The sequence below is a fragment of the Lytechinus variegatus genome, chromosome 1 (assembly GCF_018143015.1).
Source record: "Lytechinus variegatus isolate NC3 chromosome 1, Lvar_3.0, whole genome shotgun sequence".
NCBI classification, from domain to species: domain Eukaryota; kingdom Metazoa; phylum Echinodermata; class Echinoidea; order Temnopleuroida; family Toxopneustidae; genus Lytechinus; species Lytechinus variegatus.
Window position 1 is genome coordinate 26,201,328 of NC_054740.1, and position 19,790 is coordinate 26,221,117.

A 19,790-nucleotide genomic window follows, 5' to 3' on the forward strand; every position below is an offset into this window, starting at 1 on the left:
ACATAATCACAGCAGATGGCGCATTATTGTAAAGAATAATTAAACTTTCAAATGATACAAGTTTCCCTTTTTATACTTCAGTATGATCCCTCAGAATTGAATTTTTTGAAGGGTTTATTTCTTATTTTTACTGCAGCCTGTATTTGGTTTTGAACCAGCTACTACGTGTATTTTAATCAATCAAGAAATACGATACTACATGCATTTATATGTACAACCAAATGTAAACAATGAGAACAACAAAGGCTTCTATTTCTATTTATGAATATATTAGACAACAAAGTCAAGGGAGAGTTAGTAAATATCAACATTACAAGTTCACAAGCGTCATTTTCATCACCATCAATTATTGATGGTGACGATATTCATTATAAACCACCACCATCCAAACATTGAGTGACAGTAATGTAAAATGCGGACTCATTCTTAATATTTGCTTCTCATAAGTTAATTCTTTATTTCAAATATAAATTCCAAATGACAAAAGTTCATGAGCCAAAAAAAACCTCGCTTCTCTTAAATTAGTGAAATTCAAACTGCATTGCACAAAACACTTTGGGAATCACTTATAAAGTCAATAATTATTCTTATTCGGTTTGCATAAATTACACTGAAAAAACAACAACTAGACATTCGATGACATTTATTCACTCATGTCCAGGGAATTCGTTGTAGTACAATTTATTACAACAACTAATATTTCTTAGTATAAATAGAGTACGATATCGGAAAATCTTTGTCACTTGATAAAGAGTTGCAGCGGCACTCGAAAGCTCGTGAACTTGTAAGCTAGTGAACACTTTTTGCGAGAGTGATCACGAATTTCCTAGAAAGCCAGTGAACACTTTTTGCGAGAGTGATCATGAATTTCCTTGTTGACCATAGTAGATTGCGAGACAAATGAATACCCTCTAGCAATATTTCTTATACTTGTTATAAAACCTAATTATATTCATCCAAGTGTCAACTTCTTTTGCCATTGAAGGGATACTCTAGGTTAAAATGATTATACATGTACATTTAAGTAGAATAAAATTAGTGTAGTAGGTTTCACGGTACACCATGTATCTTAGAATAAAATTAACCGAGCAAAACGCTGAAATTTCTTCAAATCGTATAATAAATAACGTACCTAATGAATTTGAAGATTAAGTTATTTTTTTTAAAAACGTACGTAATAATGGCACAACGCCCTACATGTTTACATGTACTGTAGATATTAATACCTTTTTTGATTTTTTTTTCTGATATTGCAAGTACCGCTTTTGCCCAGGCGGCTTCCTGGTCCTCGGACTTGGACCCCAGTATGTGCAGATATAATGTTTTCACTTTAGACACCCGGATGGGGCTCAAGGCACGACAGCCATGTGTGCCTTTGATGTTAAACGGAAGCCTTTCCTGTTTTGTGAAATATAAGTTAACAATCTTTCGGGCCAGTGCGTTTGGGGCTGCCGTAATAATCAGATCTAGGTAATTGGTGGTGGATATGTCCTGATCTATGTCCTCTGGCGGGAAAGTTTGTACGTCTCCAGAAGGGGCAGGGATGTTTTGTAAACAATGAGAACAATTACCAGGGTTCGGATTTCGATTTATTAAGAAATTAGACGACATGAAGTTCACAAGCACCCTTTTCATCATCATCAATTTATTATAAACAACCACCATTCCATCATCATCAATTTCCATAACTACATGTACATGAAAATTCAACAGTCATCTGGCTTCGTTCGAAATGAAAAACGTGGTTCCTGCATATTGCATGCAGTTAGCTTTACAAATTATACATCTATTGTTGCGTCACAATACGCTCTCATCGTAATGAAACCGAACTTCATTCCATGCGTGCATGCGCTCTCTCTCCTCATCGGTTCCTCACCGAAGTTCGGTGCCGCTCCAATAGCTTACTATCGACCCCCCGCGGAGCCTTCGGTGAAAAGCAAAATCACTGTGAAGAGCTGCGTTCCATTACCGAAGGCTCACCTCTAACCGAACCGATGTGCCAAAACATTTGAGCGGTAGTGTACATCCCTTTCTCTTAGATAATGCATCTTCCAGTTTGGAAGCTTGACATTAACTGCTCCAGTAGATACCGCATTTACCCAATACAAAATAGCTTATTGTTTTAAGATAAGTAAATGCATCATCTGAAAAGAGAGTGTGGGAATGGAGTAATTTTAAGAAAAAAGGTGAATTAAATCTGTAAACACTTTTTAAATAAATCTATAAACGCTTTTTTGCCATACAGGGGAAAATCCTGAAATCAAAAGAGCATCCATAAATTTTGAGTGTTCTGAAAACACTATTGCCATGTCTCTATTGAAGTCTTCTGAGCTGAAATATAGCCAGCTCAAGGTCAAGGTGTCTTAACAGGTTGTAGCGGCTGGTCGCCTTCCAAGTCCCATCAGTAGAGTTAAAGTCAACCATCGGGACTTGGTTGGGGAAGAGAGCATTGCTTGCCATCCAAAAGGTAACAAAATCTATTAAGTGATCAGGGCTCCGTAACACAAAGATTAGCGATCAATCGCTAAATGAACTGACCAATCAATATCAACGTTACATGCGCATTAGGTTTAAAATACTGACCAGGGACCAATCAGATCGTTTTTTTTCATATTTGCAATTCATCGCAAACCTTTGTGTTACGGAGCCCTGGTGGTAGTGATGACAGTTTAGTGGAGTTTTATAGCCGCTCCTTGAAAAACAGAAAGGAGCATTGAGCATTCCTCTCTTTTTCCTTCATTCTTCATCAGTTACCAGCATATTTAAACTGCGTAAAGCATGCCAAACTCTTCATTTATCTAAAATGGGTACTGTAAATCACCCTTTGAAGTGGCTGAGGAGTAATAGCATTATTAATAAGGCTAGAAAGCACTGTTACTCTTTGGCCCTTTTCCACCATTTTCAACCAATTTTTTGGTTTTGGTATGCCCCACCCAGGGGCAAGTTCACACATGGGGGGGGTTCAAATCCTGAAAGGGTCTTGTTGAAAGCCGTTGCCCTCCCAATGCTGGTGACTTTGGGTTGTCCGATCAACAGTGTTTCATTCCGCTTCAAAAAAACTTGTAAACCAGTCCCTACCAGCGCATTTATTAAACCATGATTTAGGGACCAGGATGTTGAATGCCTTTACACATTCATGTGCATGCTCCCTCGCTTCATATGGGGACAGTCCTATCAGATATCGGCAGCCTGTTAAAAGTACTATGCCAACTATTGCTCTTGTACCTCGAATATTGTCTGTCGTGCATACGAACATATATACATGTATTTGTTTTTAACAGGACTTACTAATGGTTATGTTGGCAAATAAACTTCATTGTCACATCCATGTACACTACGGCGTACACATATTCACTAAATCATGAAGCATCATGAAGTGTCAATGGCATATATCAGTAGGCAAATATCACTCCTTTCTAAAAACAAAGCTTACTATAACTGCATTCATGAGTGTCTATAGAAAAATACAAGAAATCTGACATTTTTTTTTCTTTTACACACATGGCTTTGAAGCAAATTATTTGCTGTAAGTATCTGGGATTCAGAGTACATGTACATGACCTTTCGTCAACTTATTCTTTTATCTTTGTCATTACATCATCAGCGAAACTTTATCCAATCACAGCAGAGGGGAAGTAATGTGGTGAGCGACTTGTCCTGCTCTCCCCTACTTGTAGGGTGCTCTAATAACCAGTCCGTAGATTGTGAGGTCGTGTCCATCTCCCAACACTAAAAAGCTAAATGCCATTTATGGTAGCGACTTCAAAATGGGTTATATGTGCTAGAGGATTCTGCAAGAAGTTATGTAAAAATTGCTGAGAAATTACTAGTAGTGCTTGGAATCCGAGCAGACTCCAAGCAATATTAATACACTGTCCCACATGTATTTATCTGTGTTGGCAATCCACAGTCTGATCAATTTTCAGTTTAGATTTCACAAACTTCAATTTATGTAACTGTGCCAGATCTAGATCCATGATGATCTAGTGACAATTTATCTTGGTTAAACCCTTTCAGCGGAATCAGTGTTAACTGCAATTACTTGATGAGTTTATCATTTTTATGTTCATTCGGTCTTTTCACATTTGCGTGGAAAGACAAAACTGCAGACTAGTCTATTACCAACTCATCCACTCATCTACCTTCATTTAGTCTAATGCCATTCCATCCATCAACATTTTGTCTAACAATCATTTGGTCCAATAATGTTAATGACCATTTCAACTAATAACAAGTTGGTCTAATACCCATTTTATTTCATTCATTTCGCCCAATTAACACTTATCCAATTAGACCAAATGTTTTTTTTATACTAAATGGCTATTAGACCAATTGGTTATTAGCGAAATGGTGAGTGGACGAAATGGCACTTAGACCATGTGGATATGGGAGGAATTGATGGTAGACCAAATGATAGTAGACAAGTTGGTAATTAGACAAATTGGCATTAGACCAATTAGAACTAACCCCCCCCCCCCCCCCCCCCGGCGGGGGGGGACACTTTTCACATTTTGAGTGTGAAGAGGCAAAAGGCAAGTTTGATGACCGAAGAAAAACATGAAACTTACATGTATTTATTCATAAAAATTTCAGACTGTTCCTCATTGCTTGTTGATGTCTAAATTTAACCTCTCCCTTTAAGTACTACATTTTGTGCTAATGACAGGGAGTCCAATATGCAAATGGAAAGTGATGACAAGAAAATTGCCCTTAGTGCTTTTCACAACTGCTATCAATCATTGCTTTGTTTTGACATCGTGAGATTGATGATGTACCAAAGAGGTTTGCACAATTTCTGCATCATAAATCTGCTATGTCTTTGGAACAGAGTAGCATTAACCTTATTCTAGAGGTATGAATGATGATTAATCTTCCCATTCATCCCCTTTATAAATGTATTAATCTCCGGTACATAAATAGAGCACCTGTATCACTGACATAGGAACTTGTATGATAATGTTGAGAGAGATATGGATATGATTATGAAACAGTAGAACATAAGGGATTACAAACAGCCTTTTTAGTACATCACATATTTATTTGTAAGATAAAGAACAGCTTTAGTCCCATGAAAGTTGAAACAATTTGTTTACTTTCTTTAACTTTATATAGAAGGAAAAGAAAATCTTAAGAGTATAATTCAATTATCAAGTTATCATATAATATAATTGATTTAGTTTTTACTGAAGATGCCATTACTATAAGGTTTTTTTTCAAATATTATATTGCCAATATAAATATATATTGAGTATAATGTGAATGTTTATAGTTAAAATATATCACTCCCATTGAACACTGCTGAGTTTGTTTATTATTTACTCCTACATGTATGTTTGTGTGAAGCTGGTTTGTTTATTGTTTGACCATATCACTATTTATGTGAGTTGTTGAAATACATGTACCATAGTTTCTTTCATTCGCAAAAAGAAGAGGGAAAGTACTTGCATGTAAATATGATAACTGGTACTGTCGGGATTGTAAATGTGTAATTCTGAGGACAATTCAGTTTAGATTTCAATAACATGCAGTAGAATATATGATCTGTGGTGACATGAGTGATTACATATCATGTTTCCATGGTAATTAAATATTCTAAGCTGCGAAGAAAGCTAGAGTTTTATAAAGTCGATATTACACAAACCTGACATTGATGAATGTATAGAAAACCAAGTTTTGAATTCAGTGCTAATAATAGTCAACTAGATTCATCTGATAGTTCCAACGCCAAAGTTGGTATAAATCATTGTAAGGTACTTTATTTTTATAGAGTTTTGTGTTTCTCCTAGAGCAGGAGTGACGATATTATATTACAAGGGTGTTCATCATGATTAATGGTACTATATAGTGATTAGATGAAATAAAGATTGCCACAATATTTTTCTTATCACAATTTTATCTCCATGCTATAATGTAGTCATCATACATTTCTATTGATGTATTACTTTGCAATATTGAATGTATATATATATGAATTTAATATAGTAGAATAAATTAGTAGAATTCTTGCCTATTAGTGTAACGGAGCAGTCAAATTGCCTTGGTGTATCCATGGAGATCTATGTATCTCCATGGTTATTTTTTAATATAGCGGTGGTGTAAATACTAGTAAAGTTGTATTATGGTCATATCAAGCATTGCCATGGCATGACCTCTTATATATATTGCACATTTTATATATTAATAGTACATGATAAGAAAGTATAATTACATATAGTGTGATGAGGGGAGGCTTAGTTTGCAAGCACAGACTCAAATTTAAAGGACAAGTCCACCCCAACAAAAACTTGAATTGAATAAAAAGAGAAAAATTCAACAAGCATAACACTGAAAATTTCATCAAAATCGGATGTAAAATAAGAAAGTTATGACATTTCAAAGTTTCGCTTATTTTCAACCAAATAGTTATATGAACGAGCCAGTTACATCCAAATGAGAGAGTTGATGACATCACTCACTCACTATTTCTTTTGTATTTTATTATATGAAATATGAAATATTTTCTCATCATTGTCATGTGAAATGAAGTTTCATTCCTCCCTGAACACGTGGAATTCCATTATTTTAACATTTTGTGCTTCAGGCAAGGAGGTCCTAATCGTCAAATTCGTAAAAATTGAAATATTGTATAATTCAAACAATAAAAAACAAAAGAAATAGTGAGTGAGTGACATCATCGACTCTCTCATTTGGATGTAACTGGCTCGTTCATATAACTATTTTGTTTAAAATAAGCGAAACTTTGAAATGTCATAACTTTCTTATTTTACATCCGATTTTGATGAAATTTTCAGCATTGTGCTTGTCTGATTTTTCTCTATTGATTCAAATCAAGATTTTTTTGAGGTGGACTTGACCTTTAACACTTTAACAAAAACCATGTCTAGAGTGAAGACTAGACTCCAATGTCTCTCTGTATGTCAAATGAAAGCCAGCCACAGTACATAGCGAATCTAGTCTCACTAGTTCAGACTCTGCATCATGATCTGTGCCTGCAGAGGAGTTGAGGTCATTCAAAAGGTGACGCGACTTTTGCTGCAGTCTTAGAATCTCAGAGGGCAAAGGGTTAGAGAGTTAGGATTGTAAAAGTGTTTTTGGTTCAGAGTGATGTAAAGATAATGATGAGGGTTTATTTAGTTTTGGAGGTTAGGTATGGCTTAAACGTGCAGATTTTTCATCTGAGCAATCATCGCCAGAGCAATTGTCATGGAACCATTGAAAAGGGCTTCCAAGGCCTTGGTCACAGTTTGCCACTCTCTACCCAGGTGTCTAATGGTTACTACCGTTAGGATATGAAATCAAGTGTAGTATACCAGCAATAGAGTTCGGACATTCTTGTTTGAATGCTACTCAGGGAGTGGAGAAAGTATATATATATATTGTGTGCAGGCAAGCAATTTTAAGTAGAATGTAGAGATGTTATCCTATTGAACATAATTAATATTTATATTGAAGAAATTATACATTCAATAAAGTGTTATAATATTGTTGAAAATAAAAACAATTTGAATTTCCTTACAGATGTGTCTACTTTTTTATTCCAACCTCAGCGGATATTCTTAGATTTATTTATAATCATTTGTTCAAAGTAGATTTACTAATAGGCTGGTCATACCAATATAAGTTTTATACAAAGCATTTTTTTATAAGAGCATTGATATCGACAGAAGTCAGAATCTGCAAGTTAATATGATTTTTAGGTAATGGGAAAACACACAGTAAGGGTTACACACAGTAGTAGGCCTACTGTAGTAGTTGCAGTGATATTGGTAGTGGTAGAAGTACTAGCAGTGGTGGTAGTAGTAGTAGTAATAGCAGTAGCAGTAGTAGTAGTAGTAGTGGTAGTAGTAGTAGTAGTAGTAAAGTAGTAATATTACTAGTGGTAGTCGACTCTATCTGTGTTTATTTCATTTATTGATTCCACTTTTAAAACAAATATCATAATATATATAACAAATGTATTAATAAACATAGTGTATCAATGATCAAATTAAGTATCTAACATAAGTATTTAAGCATAAGGTACACTACAAAATGTAAAAAAAAATGAAGAGCCTAAATAAAAAGCAGAGCTTGTAGAAAATTAGGCTCCCAATAGGGAAAAAATCTATGTTGTTACTTTGAGTGAACAAATGTGGAAACGGAATACATATTTATTACATAGATTGTTATACACAAAATATATCCAAAGGCATCAAGTTACCAGAAAATGATGAAGTAGAAAGTAGGTAGTAGTAGTAGGAGCATCAGTAGAAGTATACAAATTATATTGAGTTAAATATTTCAGAATGTGTATGCATTCATGACTGCTGTACATTTGATGAAGTGTTATATTATTATTGAAAATAAAAACAATTTGAAATTCTATACATATATGTGTATACTTTTTTCCAACCGATATTTTTAGATTTATCTATTATCATTTGTACAAAGTAGATTTACTGATAGGCTGGTCACACCAATTCAAGTTGTATATAAAGCAGTAGTAGTAGTATTAGTAGCAGCAGCAGCAGTAGTAGTAGTAGTAGTAGTAGTAGTAGTAGTAGTAGTAGTAGTAGTAGTAGTAGTAGTAGTAGTAGTAGTAGTAGTAGAAGTAGTAGTAGTAGTAGTAGTAGAAGTAGTAGTAGTAGGCCTAGTAGTAGTAGCAGTAGTAGTAGCAGTGGTAGTAGTAGTAGTAGCAGTGGTAGTAGTAGTAGTAGTAGTAGTAGTAGTAGTAGTAGTAGTAGTAGTAGTAGTAGTAGTAGTAGTAGTAGTAGTAGTAGTAGTAGTAGTAGTAGTAGTAGTAGTAGTAGTAGTAGTAGTAGTAGTAGTAGTAGTAGTAGTAGTAGTAGTAGTAGTAGTAGTAGTAGTAGTAGTAGTAGTAGTAGTAGTAGTAGTAGTAGTAGGAGGAGGAGGAGGAGGAGTAGAAGTAGTACAAAATATATTGAGTTAAATAGTTCACTGCATTTTTTTAGATATACACTGTATGTACCCCTATTCTCTCATAAAGGGCATATGCCACTCAACTTGGTAGCTATTGATAGCGAAATGCTTTAATTACCAAGTGCTGTGCTCTCGGTGTATGGCAATTATTTATTCGAACCCCCATTGCGTTGTATATTGATCTATTTAATCATTAACGTCTTGAGTCATTAGTTATACAAACATTACTCTTTCCGAATCTTGTCCCGCATGCCACGTCCACCACAGAATCGGACTCTCCGTGTGATTTATTCAGTATTAAAAACTTGTCGAGTACACCGTACATGTTCATCGTAATAAAATGGGGTGAATTACTGAATATGAGGGGGGGGGGGGGAGAGAGAGAGAGAAGAGGGGGAGAGTGCAAGAATGAACAAACGAACGGATGAATGAATTAATTGATTAATTAGTTTATATTAATGAGAGTATGAATGAATGACTGAAAGAGAGAAAGAACATTAAAAATTGGTGGTGCGACTGCTTGCAACCGTTGCGATTCTGTGCAACATACATTTTGACCAAATGATCGCAAACGGTCGCACGAGCAATATTGTGAAAGCCCCTTAAAGAAAGAAAGCAAGCTTTTAGGTATGGACATTTACTTTGTTAGGTAATTTTAGGGGGCGACCTAAGGGTGACGATTTTTTTTCTCGAACAATGGGGGTACCAGACCTCTTTTTCCTCTCGTTCTCTTCCTTTTTCTTCTTTTTCTTAACTAGAAAACTCAAATGGTCCGTCGTCCCCCTGTTAGAATAAGAATATGACAAAAATTTGTAAAAAAAAAAGGAGAAAAGGCAACAAGAGAAAGAAATACAAAAAACAGATGTGGATGTAGATTCAAACTGAAATATATTTGATAGAGCAACAGAAAGTAAATATAATAATGGGGAAGAGCGTAAGTATAATGATCCGAGTGATGAATTATTTTATTAGCTTAAGTGATCCTGCACTTCAAGTTGAAATCCTCATTTGGTCCAATGTCTCCATTCTTGAGTAGTTTTGACTCCTATACCGGATTGTTCGAGGCGCCATTGATTGACCAAGTACCAAATTGCGACAATACTACTATTTTCTCTCCCCCTCCCCCCTCTCTATCTCTTTTCATCTCTCTGTATTTTTTTTTCTCTCTCGGGGGGGGGGGGTCTGCTAGTGGATGGTTCTCACTTGCGCGTCATTGATTAAGGGTAAGGCGCTGTTCTCATCAATTTTATTGTTCTTTGATGAACTAGTTATTTACTAATCGCACTTTCGTAATTCAAATTAAAGCGCATCAATCGCAGTAATTACATGAGACGTGTCTCTCTTCATTTGTTCATCACCCCCCCCCCCCCCCCCTCCCGTCCACGAATAAAAATGCTATAGGCCTACCCGATTCTTATCACTAGTCAGTCAATACCTGCGTTTGGTTGCCCGTTGATAAAAGAGCATTGCTTTCTTAATCGTTGTTTAACATTCTCCCCGTGGTGCTTCTCGTAACGTAGTATACATACAATCACTATTGGGACTTGTTCAGTGGGTAAATCGGCTTATTAAACTGGATTTGTGGATATTTAGCTAGCACAATACATGCATGGATATGAACATGGTAATGATTATGAACCCGTGATCATGTCATGTTGTCAAAGTTGTCTCCAATTTGCACTCACCCGCGATGTTTTACCATGGACATGGTTTTACCAAGGAGATTTCATTCGACAGGCCAGGGCAATTTGAGCTAATACGAGACCAGAATAAACCGAAGTGTGACTTGTTTGGGCTGTGTTCTTGATATTGTCATTCATGTTTAGTATTACCCTTGATATTCACCAATAATGGCTGAAGATAACGCGATGTTCGGAGATAACGGAGTTTGAACTTTGGAATTTGATTCAAACGGTTTGCAGTTTGATTCGGTCATTACCATTATTATAACCGCCCGAATGTGAAGTCTGGTCACTTTTTGACGCTTACGCGATCATTTGCTTCTGACTCGGTCATAAAATGAGCACTATGCTTGAATGAATGTATATCGCATCTCATGGTACTTGAAATAAATGACAATTATCATTGCATTTTCCATTTTCCACAAAAGGTGCCTTTTTATGAAAAATCTTGTGCGTTATTTCTACAAAGTTCTCTTGGAGCAGACGAAATCTTTGGCGGGAGCCCTGCATGGATAAATTCATGACATACTCCGTGGCTGTGGGTGGGCAGAGGAGATACAAGATCGTGAATCAAAGACACTGGAATGTGTTTTTCAAAAGGTGACATCTTCACTGGACATTTTAAGTGAAGGTAATATACATAAGCTTGTAAATCATTATGTACATAATATGTATGATGTAGCCTATAGCATTTATCTGTCAGCCAACGCCACTTATTATGTTCACCGTTAACATGTTTATGGTCAATTAAAACTTTGGTTTGTCGTTAATTGGGTTTTCGTCCAAAAGTTAGTGAACCCCACCACAAAATGCACCCCTTCATGTCGAGTGTTGAATGTTAAACAACAAGGTTCAGAGAGCCAAAGCGAAACAAATTGTATTGCAGTATTTTCATATTTTATCACCCGACTTCACAATTAAATATCTAAATCATGGCACACTTTGAAGATAATTTTCTGATAGGGTTCAGTAACTTTTGAGCACGAGGAACTGATTGTCATTTTTGGAAAATATGCAGGGAAAGGAATGATTAGAGGCGCTCCGGGGTACCGATTATTCTTAAGTTATCAATTTTGGGAGAGCAAGCCGGCCAGGGGCCTGTTGCAGAAAGAGTTGCGTTTAAACGCAAGTAAAAAATCAATCGCAAGTCAAAAATGCACTGTTGATCGGTTGAAAATCAAGTTGCGCATGATTTTTAGAGTTGCGTTTAATTGATTGCAACTCTTTCTGCAACGTTACACGCCAGTGAGATTTAGGCTTACCCAGGCATATTCTTTTCGATTACATTTTACAAAAAAAGTGAATCTTTATGTAATAAATATTGCAAACAGAAATTGTTTATTTACAAATAACTACACAGTAAAAATAGGAATAGAACGTTGTTTAAGGATGTAACTCTAGCAACAAGTTGTTTGAACTTTTTTTTTGTGATTGTTTAAACTTTTTAACAACTTGAGCGACCGAAAATTTTTGCCTATCTAACATGAAAATTTAAATTTATGATAGATTTTAACGTAATATTAAACAAATAATATTCCACTTAATTTTATTTCTTTCGTTGAATGGATTCATCCATGTAAGCTGTCATGCATGAACATTAAAAACTAAGTATTAATTTCATTTCAGATTAAAGAATTAAGAATTTTTTATGAAATAAATAATTCATTTTCAAGATGTATTTTCTTTCATGGGGGGGGGGGGCGCATTTTACAACGATAATTTTAAGTCTACAAGAAGATCATTACCTATAAGTAAGTATACGTGCAGATATAAATTCTTATTCCCGGATCTCGTATCGCGCACATTCTGGTATCAATTTCACTTTCTTAATTTTTCATACTATAAATATCATGCGTGGATGCTATAGAGCATTGTAAAAGGTTTATAAATGTAATGCTTGTATCATCGGGTTAATTAAAGCCGGTACGGGGCTGCCATTCAATACGCCGTCGAATCTGTTGGCTAGCTGAAAAAAAAGTTTATATTTTTCGTGTCTGTAAGATTATCTCCGCAGGAAAATTCCTTACCGATATTTACAGATTTATTTACTATCGTTTATTTTGTAGACATTCTCGACAAGAAAATAAATGAACGTGAATTATTGCAGAGCAGCTGGAACATCGAATCAGTTAGTTCCCCTCTCGTTTGTTTGGGCAAAAGCCCAGGAAAAGGCCATCCTTGATTACGTGGTGGATAGGTCAGTGAACTGACAGAGTCAAGAATGTTCAAAACCTCGAACCCCATAGTTATTTCAAAATCTATTTTGAGGTTGGTCAAGAGCTTACTATAAGGGCTTTAATTGTGCCCTAACATAATTATATAAAAATGTGAATTTCTTGGCGCCAACCCTTTCCCACCCCCACTGCCCCTGCACGTCCCACTGACGGATACATTGATTTCCCTAATTTCTAATCCCAAATATATTTAATTCTTTTTAAATAGGTAAAAGCTAGGTAGGGGCAACCGTATACTCATATATATATAGATATATGTATGCACTTTGATCACTGTTATGTATGTGAAGAGTAGAGTATAATCAAGGATGAAGCAAAGTATACACTATGTTGTTAAGCTTTCAGTGTATATATATATATATATATATATATATATATATATATATATATATATATATATATATATATATATATACCGGCTTGATTTTCTTGTGTTAATAGTCCCATGCCGACCAGCCCCCCCCCCCCTTCTGCATCCCTTTTCCATTATTCCATAATTTTCCTGCATTCTCTCTCTCTCTCTCTTTCCAGTCTTCAAGCTTCCCTCGATCCCCTCTCCCCCTCTCCATCCACCCCTTTCAGACCCCCCCCCCCCTCCCTTTCTCGATGTTTTTTTTTCTCTCTCTCTCTCATTTCTATTCCGCCACGACCTTGGGAAACTATATGACCAAACCATATTATACAGGAAGCGACTAGAGAAGCATTCACGAGACGTCGTTTCTCCATACTGAAGTTGTTATTTTACTCGCTGAAAACAACTTTTCTTACCAAACAGTAGCATTCTTTTCAATTGGACTATTACGGGGACTACAGGCCTATTACACCTTGTGACATAATGGTCGTTATATCCAATTTAATAGCTTTTATTCCTTGTCCATTAGCTTCAAAGAAAGGATTGTATCAGGATTGTGGCAGAAGATGCAAAAAAGTATTATGAAAGACAATGTTTCAACATGTTATGGATCATTTACTGTACATAGTTCTACACTTTGTAGCTGATGGGGTAAGCGTAAATTTTTCATTACAGGCTTTTTGCAGAGATGATATTCTAAGGACCGTTTGTCACAGGTCGTCTATGTCTTCATAGCATGTTTATGTTCCACTCTGAGAGTCCGAACCTATAGGCCCGTATATGTGCAGCTATATTTGCTACTCAGGCTATAGGACGTTTCACTTGTCATGCCCCCCCCCCCACCCTTCCCCCGAAGCCAAAGGGTTTCGGAGTTGCTACTGAAGTGATTACCTTAATTTGCCGTTTTGTTCCTTTATTTTTATGAATATCGAATTATTGAGTTTTTGTTTGTCTCCCCGGCCGGAATATTTTCATCCAATCTACGATATACATAGTATACATCAAAATAGTGCGCAAAAATAGTGTTGTTTTTAGTGTAGGGTATATTGTTACTCTATAATATTCCACAGCTAAGCGTAGGATGCGGACTTCCTTAATGTGCGATTTCCCTCTTAATTACTCAAAAAAGTTAAAGGGGGTAAACGGCGTTATGGAACTATTGCTGACATAGTAAGCTGTGATAAGAATCCCAAACTTTCAAAATATTTGAACAAATCCATTAACACTGGTCAATTCAGTCGATATACGAATTTCCATTCTTTTAGTTTCACAAATGTTTCATAATTATGAAACAATGTAAAAGGTTGGTCTATTAATTGTGAATCCAAAATTGAAAATGACCTGGTCTACGTGACAGGATAGCCACATAAAAAAATAAAAAAAGGAATTGGTGAAAGTTTTAAAGATATCGGACAAAGAATATTTAAGAAAACTATTGGCTGGTTGAACCTATTACTTAAACAATAGAAATCACTAATTTGGCAATTTGACGGGTAGATTTGTAACAAAAGATGGTAGGAACCAAATTCCATATCTGGTGTGTACCTATACATGATTGTAATTATCAGGAATTTGTGGAGTTTTCTCATCTTGGTTCCATTTCCATGGTGAGGTGAAGAAAAAGACGGCAATTAAAATGAAGTGACAACGACTTTTGTACAACTGTTGAAAATTCACAACTTTATTAATAATATTGTCTGATTTTGTTCAAAGTTTATGTTACCCCCCCCCCCCCTCCTCCCCCTTAAATGTATTTTTTCTTTTTGGTTCGTTTCCTCCTTTGACAACAGCAACGTTAACATTTTTTTTTATATATATGTATAGTTTTGCATTGCCCATACTGTGAGTTTGCACGTCTACCAATAAATAAATTTTGAGATATTTTCTTTATAATTATAATAATAAATCTGCATGGACTGTCTACTATTGTACTGTCCACTTTGCTATCAGATATTAAAAGGAAAGTACATGATCCGAATGTACAGTATATATTTATCGCAAAAATTAAAAAAGTAATTGAAGTTCTCTTAATTTCGCAAACTTTAATTACTCCTGATTGAAGTTCGCTTCATTTCGTGCCTGTTACGTAACTGAGTTTTAGTATTTGTATTGTCTTGGTATTGCTGATCATTCTCGAAAATTAATTATGCCCAATAGACCAAAATAGCGCGTTGCCATGCTTGTGCTGAGTCGATAGTTAAGGCCTATATCAAGAAGGCTTTATACGTCATTTCATTACAACATCGTAATTCATACACTTACGTAACTGATTTTGTTATTAATCAATAACTTTTAGTTAAAAATTGATCTTACAGGATTTAGTTATCTTTTCTCAGACTGCATGTCCCTGAATAATTCCAACAAGATTGTGATACTGCTTCATCTACCTACACAGTGTTATTGTTGTTACATATCGATTGCTAGGCATAGGCGGCGGAAGCGGGGGGGGGGGGCGGGGGGACGTGTCCCCCCCTAAATTTTATTGGGGGCGGTCCCCCCCCCCTAAATTTTGGTTTGATAACCTTTTTTTTGTGTTTTTTTTTATTTTTGTCAATTTTTTTCCTGCGTTCCCCCCTAAATTCACTTGGACCCACCCCTGAAACGTGTGTTGTCCCCCCCCTAAAATTTAGGTTGAAGACTTTTTTTTTTTTTTTTTTTTGCTTGTCAAAAAATTGTTGGTTAGCAACTCATGAAATTTAGGTTCAAAACCTTTTTTGGGGCGCTTGTCAAATTTTTTACCCGTGTTTCAATGCCAAAATTTCAGGTGGACATCCCCTAAATTTTCTGGCTTCCGCCGCCAATGTTGCTAGGTCATTTTAATTATCCATACGGGAGCGCCCTTCGCGCAAGAAATCATTGATGAAGGAGGAAGGGAAGAAATATCTTTAGATTCTTCGTCAACATGGTCAAGGCCGTGGAGAATGGGGGCGGGGGCGAGATGAACTTTCCCATATGCAATTGTACAAATTAATTTCCCCGTGATCGTCGCCCGTGATAACGATCATTATCATTATACATTTTTACATCATTTTTATTCTTATGGCGTGTGTGCAGCGATATTGAATTAATGAAACTTCATGTGACGTAAACTTTCTTGTGTTTCCTCTCTCTTGTTCAAGACATGCAAGGGATGGGAGATTAGGGTAGATAATCATAATAAAAACAATGGAATATCGCCTTCTCTTTGATCAAACTATGTCTTCATCATTCTGTTTCCATATAGAAATCAATACCAAAAGTATCTTAGACAAAACTTCGCACTATTTTCAAGATGGTTTGAATGGCATAAAGTTAAATCTTTATGATGTCCACCGGAAAGTTCACATCTTTTTACCCTGCATGTGTTTGCAACTTTATTTATAATGACCCAAGTCACTCTAGCAGCATTATTGAAAACGCAATATTTTAATATTAATGCTGTAGGGCAGTGGCGTACCTAAAATTTACCTGGGGGGGGGGCAAATTCGTCCACCAAAAAAATTGACAAGGAAAAAAAAATAAGGTCTTCAGCCACAAATAAAGGATTTCGTACCAGAAAAAAAAAATTGACAAGCAAAAAAAAAAGGTCTTCAAGTTCAAAGGAGCTGGCCAGGGATGGGGGCAAGGATACGTCCCTTGCTAGGATGGTGACTCGTCAGGGTGGCAGTCCCCCCCCCCGTAGGTACGCTAGTGCTGTAGGGTTTGGCACTAAAAGGAGTCAGATCAAGCAATCCTGCCAAAAGAGCAAGACAGTGCGCCTGAAACTTGTTTCAATAATGCACCCAGGATGACACTCGTAAGGATGCGAAGTTGAGCTTTTATTCTTTGAAGATTACATCGTTTCTTTTGGACTTTCAACCCCATCCAATTATTTTTTAAAAGATTTATATTCAGATCTCATTTCTAAATAATTTATCTTTAAAAAAAAGTTTATTTGAGTAGATTGCTAGGATTAACTGTAATATTCTGTAAACAGGGAATAAATCTGCCATTACCTTCCGCTTTTACTCCTTATATACCCATCTCACATTCCTTTCACTCCACCCCTCTCCCCTATATCATCTCCTTTCTCTTCCTATCCCTCTCTTAATTTGCATAATCCATCACTCTTGTCATATTGTTTCACGTAAAATAATATCCAAAACTATAGTATCCTCCCTCCGAAAAAAAACTTCAGCATTTTTTTTAATGTATCAGTCGGTTATTGTTTAACATGTATAATTTTAATTCTTCTATTTTTTTTTGCTTTTCAGAAAACACCTTGCCAGTCAGCCTTTCAACTGAATCAAATTGAATCAAGCGCCGACACAGTCCTTAGTACCAAAACAAAAACTTCAAGAAAAAAATACAGTGCTAATAATCAATGCCGAAACGACAGATTGTTGGACAACCGCCCTCTTTGTTCCAATTGTTACAACTCTTCAAACTTCGGCACACCATGGCTGTGATTTTACTCTGCGTCTTTGAAACTTTTCATGTTGCAATTGTTTTCCATTTCAAATGAATTCGCTGGTTAAATTAATCAGATTTGAAAGTGACAGATTGAATTATTTGCCTAACATTCGAAAAGGTGAAATCTTCCTTGTCAAGTATTTTGTATAAAAGTCAGCTGTATCATTATGAGCTCAATTTGGTGACGAGAAAATTGGATCAAGGCTCAAAGCCATATTATAGGCCCTAAGTCTTTCTTCATGGATTCAACAGCTATACAATCATGATTCTCCCGAGTACTTCGAACCCATCCTATGATATGGGTGTCGAATATGATGAGGTGTTGACTACCAACGCGACAGGAAACGTAACAAATGATGAAGTGGATCTGTTCCCCACTCCTCGATACGTTGGACGCTTCTTGCAAACGGCCAGCATGACCTTCATCTTCGTGGCCGCGTTGCTTGGCAACATTTTGGTCATTCTCCTGTGTATAAAGAAACCAAAAGAGTTACGGGTGTCCCGACGCCTCATTCTCCACCTAGCCATCTTGAACCTCTGCATGACTGTCCTGGTACTTCCGTCGGTCATTGTTTCAGCCGCAGCACAGGACTGGGTGCTGTCCAACGCTTGGTGTATGGCTACAGGCTTCTTCAAGAACCTCTTCTGCGTTGCCATTATCCTCAACCTCGTTCTCATCAGCGGCGACCGTTATTTCTCCGTAGTCAAACCGCTTCATTACCATTCAAGTGTCACCGTCAAGCACCACGGGATAATCCTGGGTGTCATCTGGTTTTTGAGCACCTTAGTGGCGCTGCCACCTTTGATCGGTTGGAATAAAATCTCGTATCACCCTAGTCGTTACATTTGCACCGGCAATTGGTCAGAGGATGATGCGAGTTACACGCTTTTTATTTTCCTCCTCGGGTTCGTGACCCCGTTTCTTCTCATGGTGTTCGTGTACTGGACGATCTATCGCGCGGCTCGTCGCCTCATGAAGCGAAAACAAGGGCGGCGCTTAAGCCAGGATGTCACCGATTCAGGGTCAGTCTCGGGTGGAGGATCCGTCCGCGTAAGCTCGAGCGCGCGTCACTCGTCGGAGCAGAGTGGGGACAGTCGCGGCTCTTCGCGTCGCATCAGCGGCATATTCGGACGTCGCAGCAGTAAGCGAAGCAACCGGATCAACGTCACTGACGAATGGAAAATCGCCAAGACGGGGGTTATTGTGATGGCGTCTTTCGTGATCTGTTGGCTCCCATACTATATCGTTCTCATGGTTGATGCTGTATATGGCTTTGGCACAACCGTTCCCCTCTCGATGCCTTATGCTTGGTTTCAATGCTTCGCCATATGGATGGCACTCAGCAGTAGCGCTGTCAATCCCTACGTATACGTCCTTCGTAGCCCACCTATGCGGAAACAAGCTAGCAAGGCCGCCCATAATGTCCTCTCCCGTTGTAGACAATGCTGCGAAGAAGACTCGCGGGATATGCGCCGCCGTCAATCCGGGAAAACCGGAGGTTATTCGTTTTTGAGAATGAGTAGCAGGTTCAGCAGTCGCAAGAAGCCCACAAAGAAGCAAGCAGCAAAGGACAAACACCCTGAGGCAAGGAATAGGGGTGAACCTGAGGTGGAGCATATGATGCAGGCTAATCTAGATCCAAACAAGAAGCCTGAGGCAGTGGACCAGATAGATGGTGTGCCACCGAACGCCGAAATTGAACTTGTGTCTCACAGAAAGTTAGATGTGTAGGAGCTGTTATCTCGATAGATAAATTCGTTGTTTCATGATGTTCAAGCTTGCCTTGTCCACATGCCATGGGCATAGTATTTCTTATTTCTCATTTACAGCGGGAATGTTTTGTGTGATGTTTAAATTGTATAAGTATCTGGGGTGCATTTCATGAAGCGTATTGTCATAATTTAATCTGCTCTCAGCCATTCACAGTCAAGGATTTCAGTGGCTTGTAACATCTTTAAGAGAAAATGGCTGACGAATCTCTTCATGCAACGCTCCCCCCCCCCCCCCCCCAAATTGTGCGTATTTCAATTTATATGTCGTAATCATTTTTTAAACTGTGTATCAAAAGTGTATTCATACGATAGTATCGGTTTGTTTATCATGATTGATGATCATGACACTGAACATGTAATAAGCCTCTTAATAAATTTGTTACCCTTTTGAAGGTGTTC

At 37.1% G+C, this 19,790-nt stretch overlaps 1 protein-coding gene across 2 annotated transcripts; it reads left to right on the plus strand.

The window, feature by feature from the left end:
• Positions 1 to 10,862: 10,862 nt before the first annotated feature.
• Positions 10,863 to 19,787, plus strand: LOC121410194 (octopamine receptor-like). Of its 2 annotated transcripts, none has more exons than XM_041602112.1 (2): positions 10,863 to 11,232; positions 17,420 to 19,787. In XM_041602112.1, the coding sequence occupies exon 2, from the start codon at positions 17,881 to 17,883 to the stop codon at positions 19,348 to 19,350; it is 1,470 nt and encodes a 489-aa protein (XP_041458046.1). In that variant the 5' UTR covers positions 10,863 to 11,232; positions 17,420 to 17,880; the 3' UTR covers positions 19,351 to 19,787. The 2 variants fall into 2 exon arrangements, with proteins under 2 accessions (XP_041458046.1, XP_041458057.1); XM_041602123.1 differs by lacking the exon at positions 10,863 to 11,232 and adding an exon at positions 13,588 to 13,838.
• The last annotated feature ends 3 nt before the right edge of the window (positions 19,788 to 19,790 follow it).

Excerpts from the sequence above, each read along its gene's own strand:
- LOC121410194 (XM_041602112.1), top strand. The coding sequence starts at position 17,881 with ATGATTCTCCCGAGTACTTCGAACCCATCCTATGATATGGGTGTCGAA.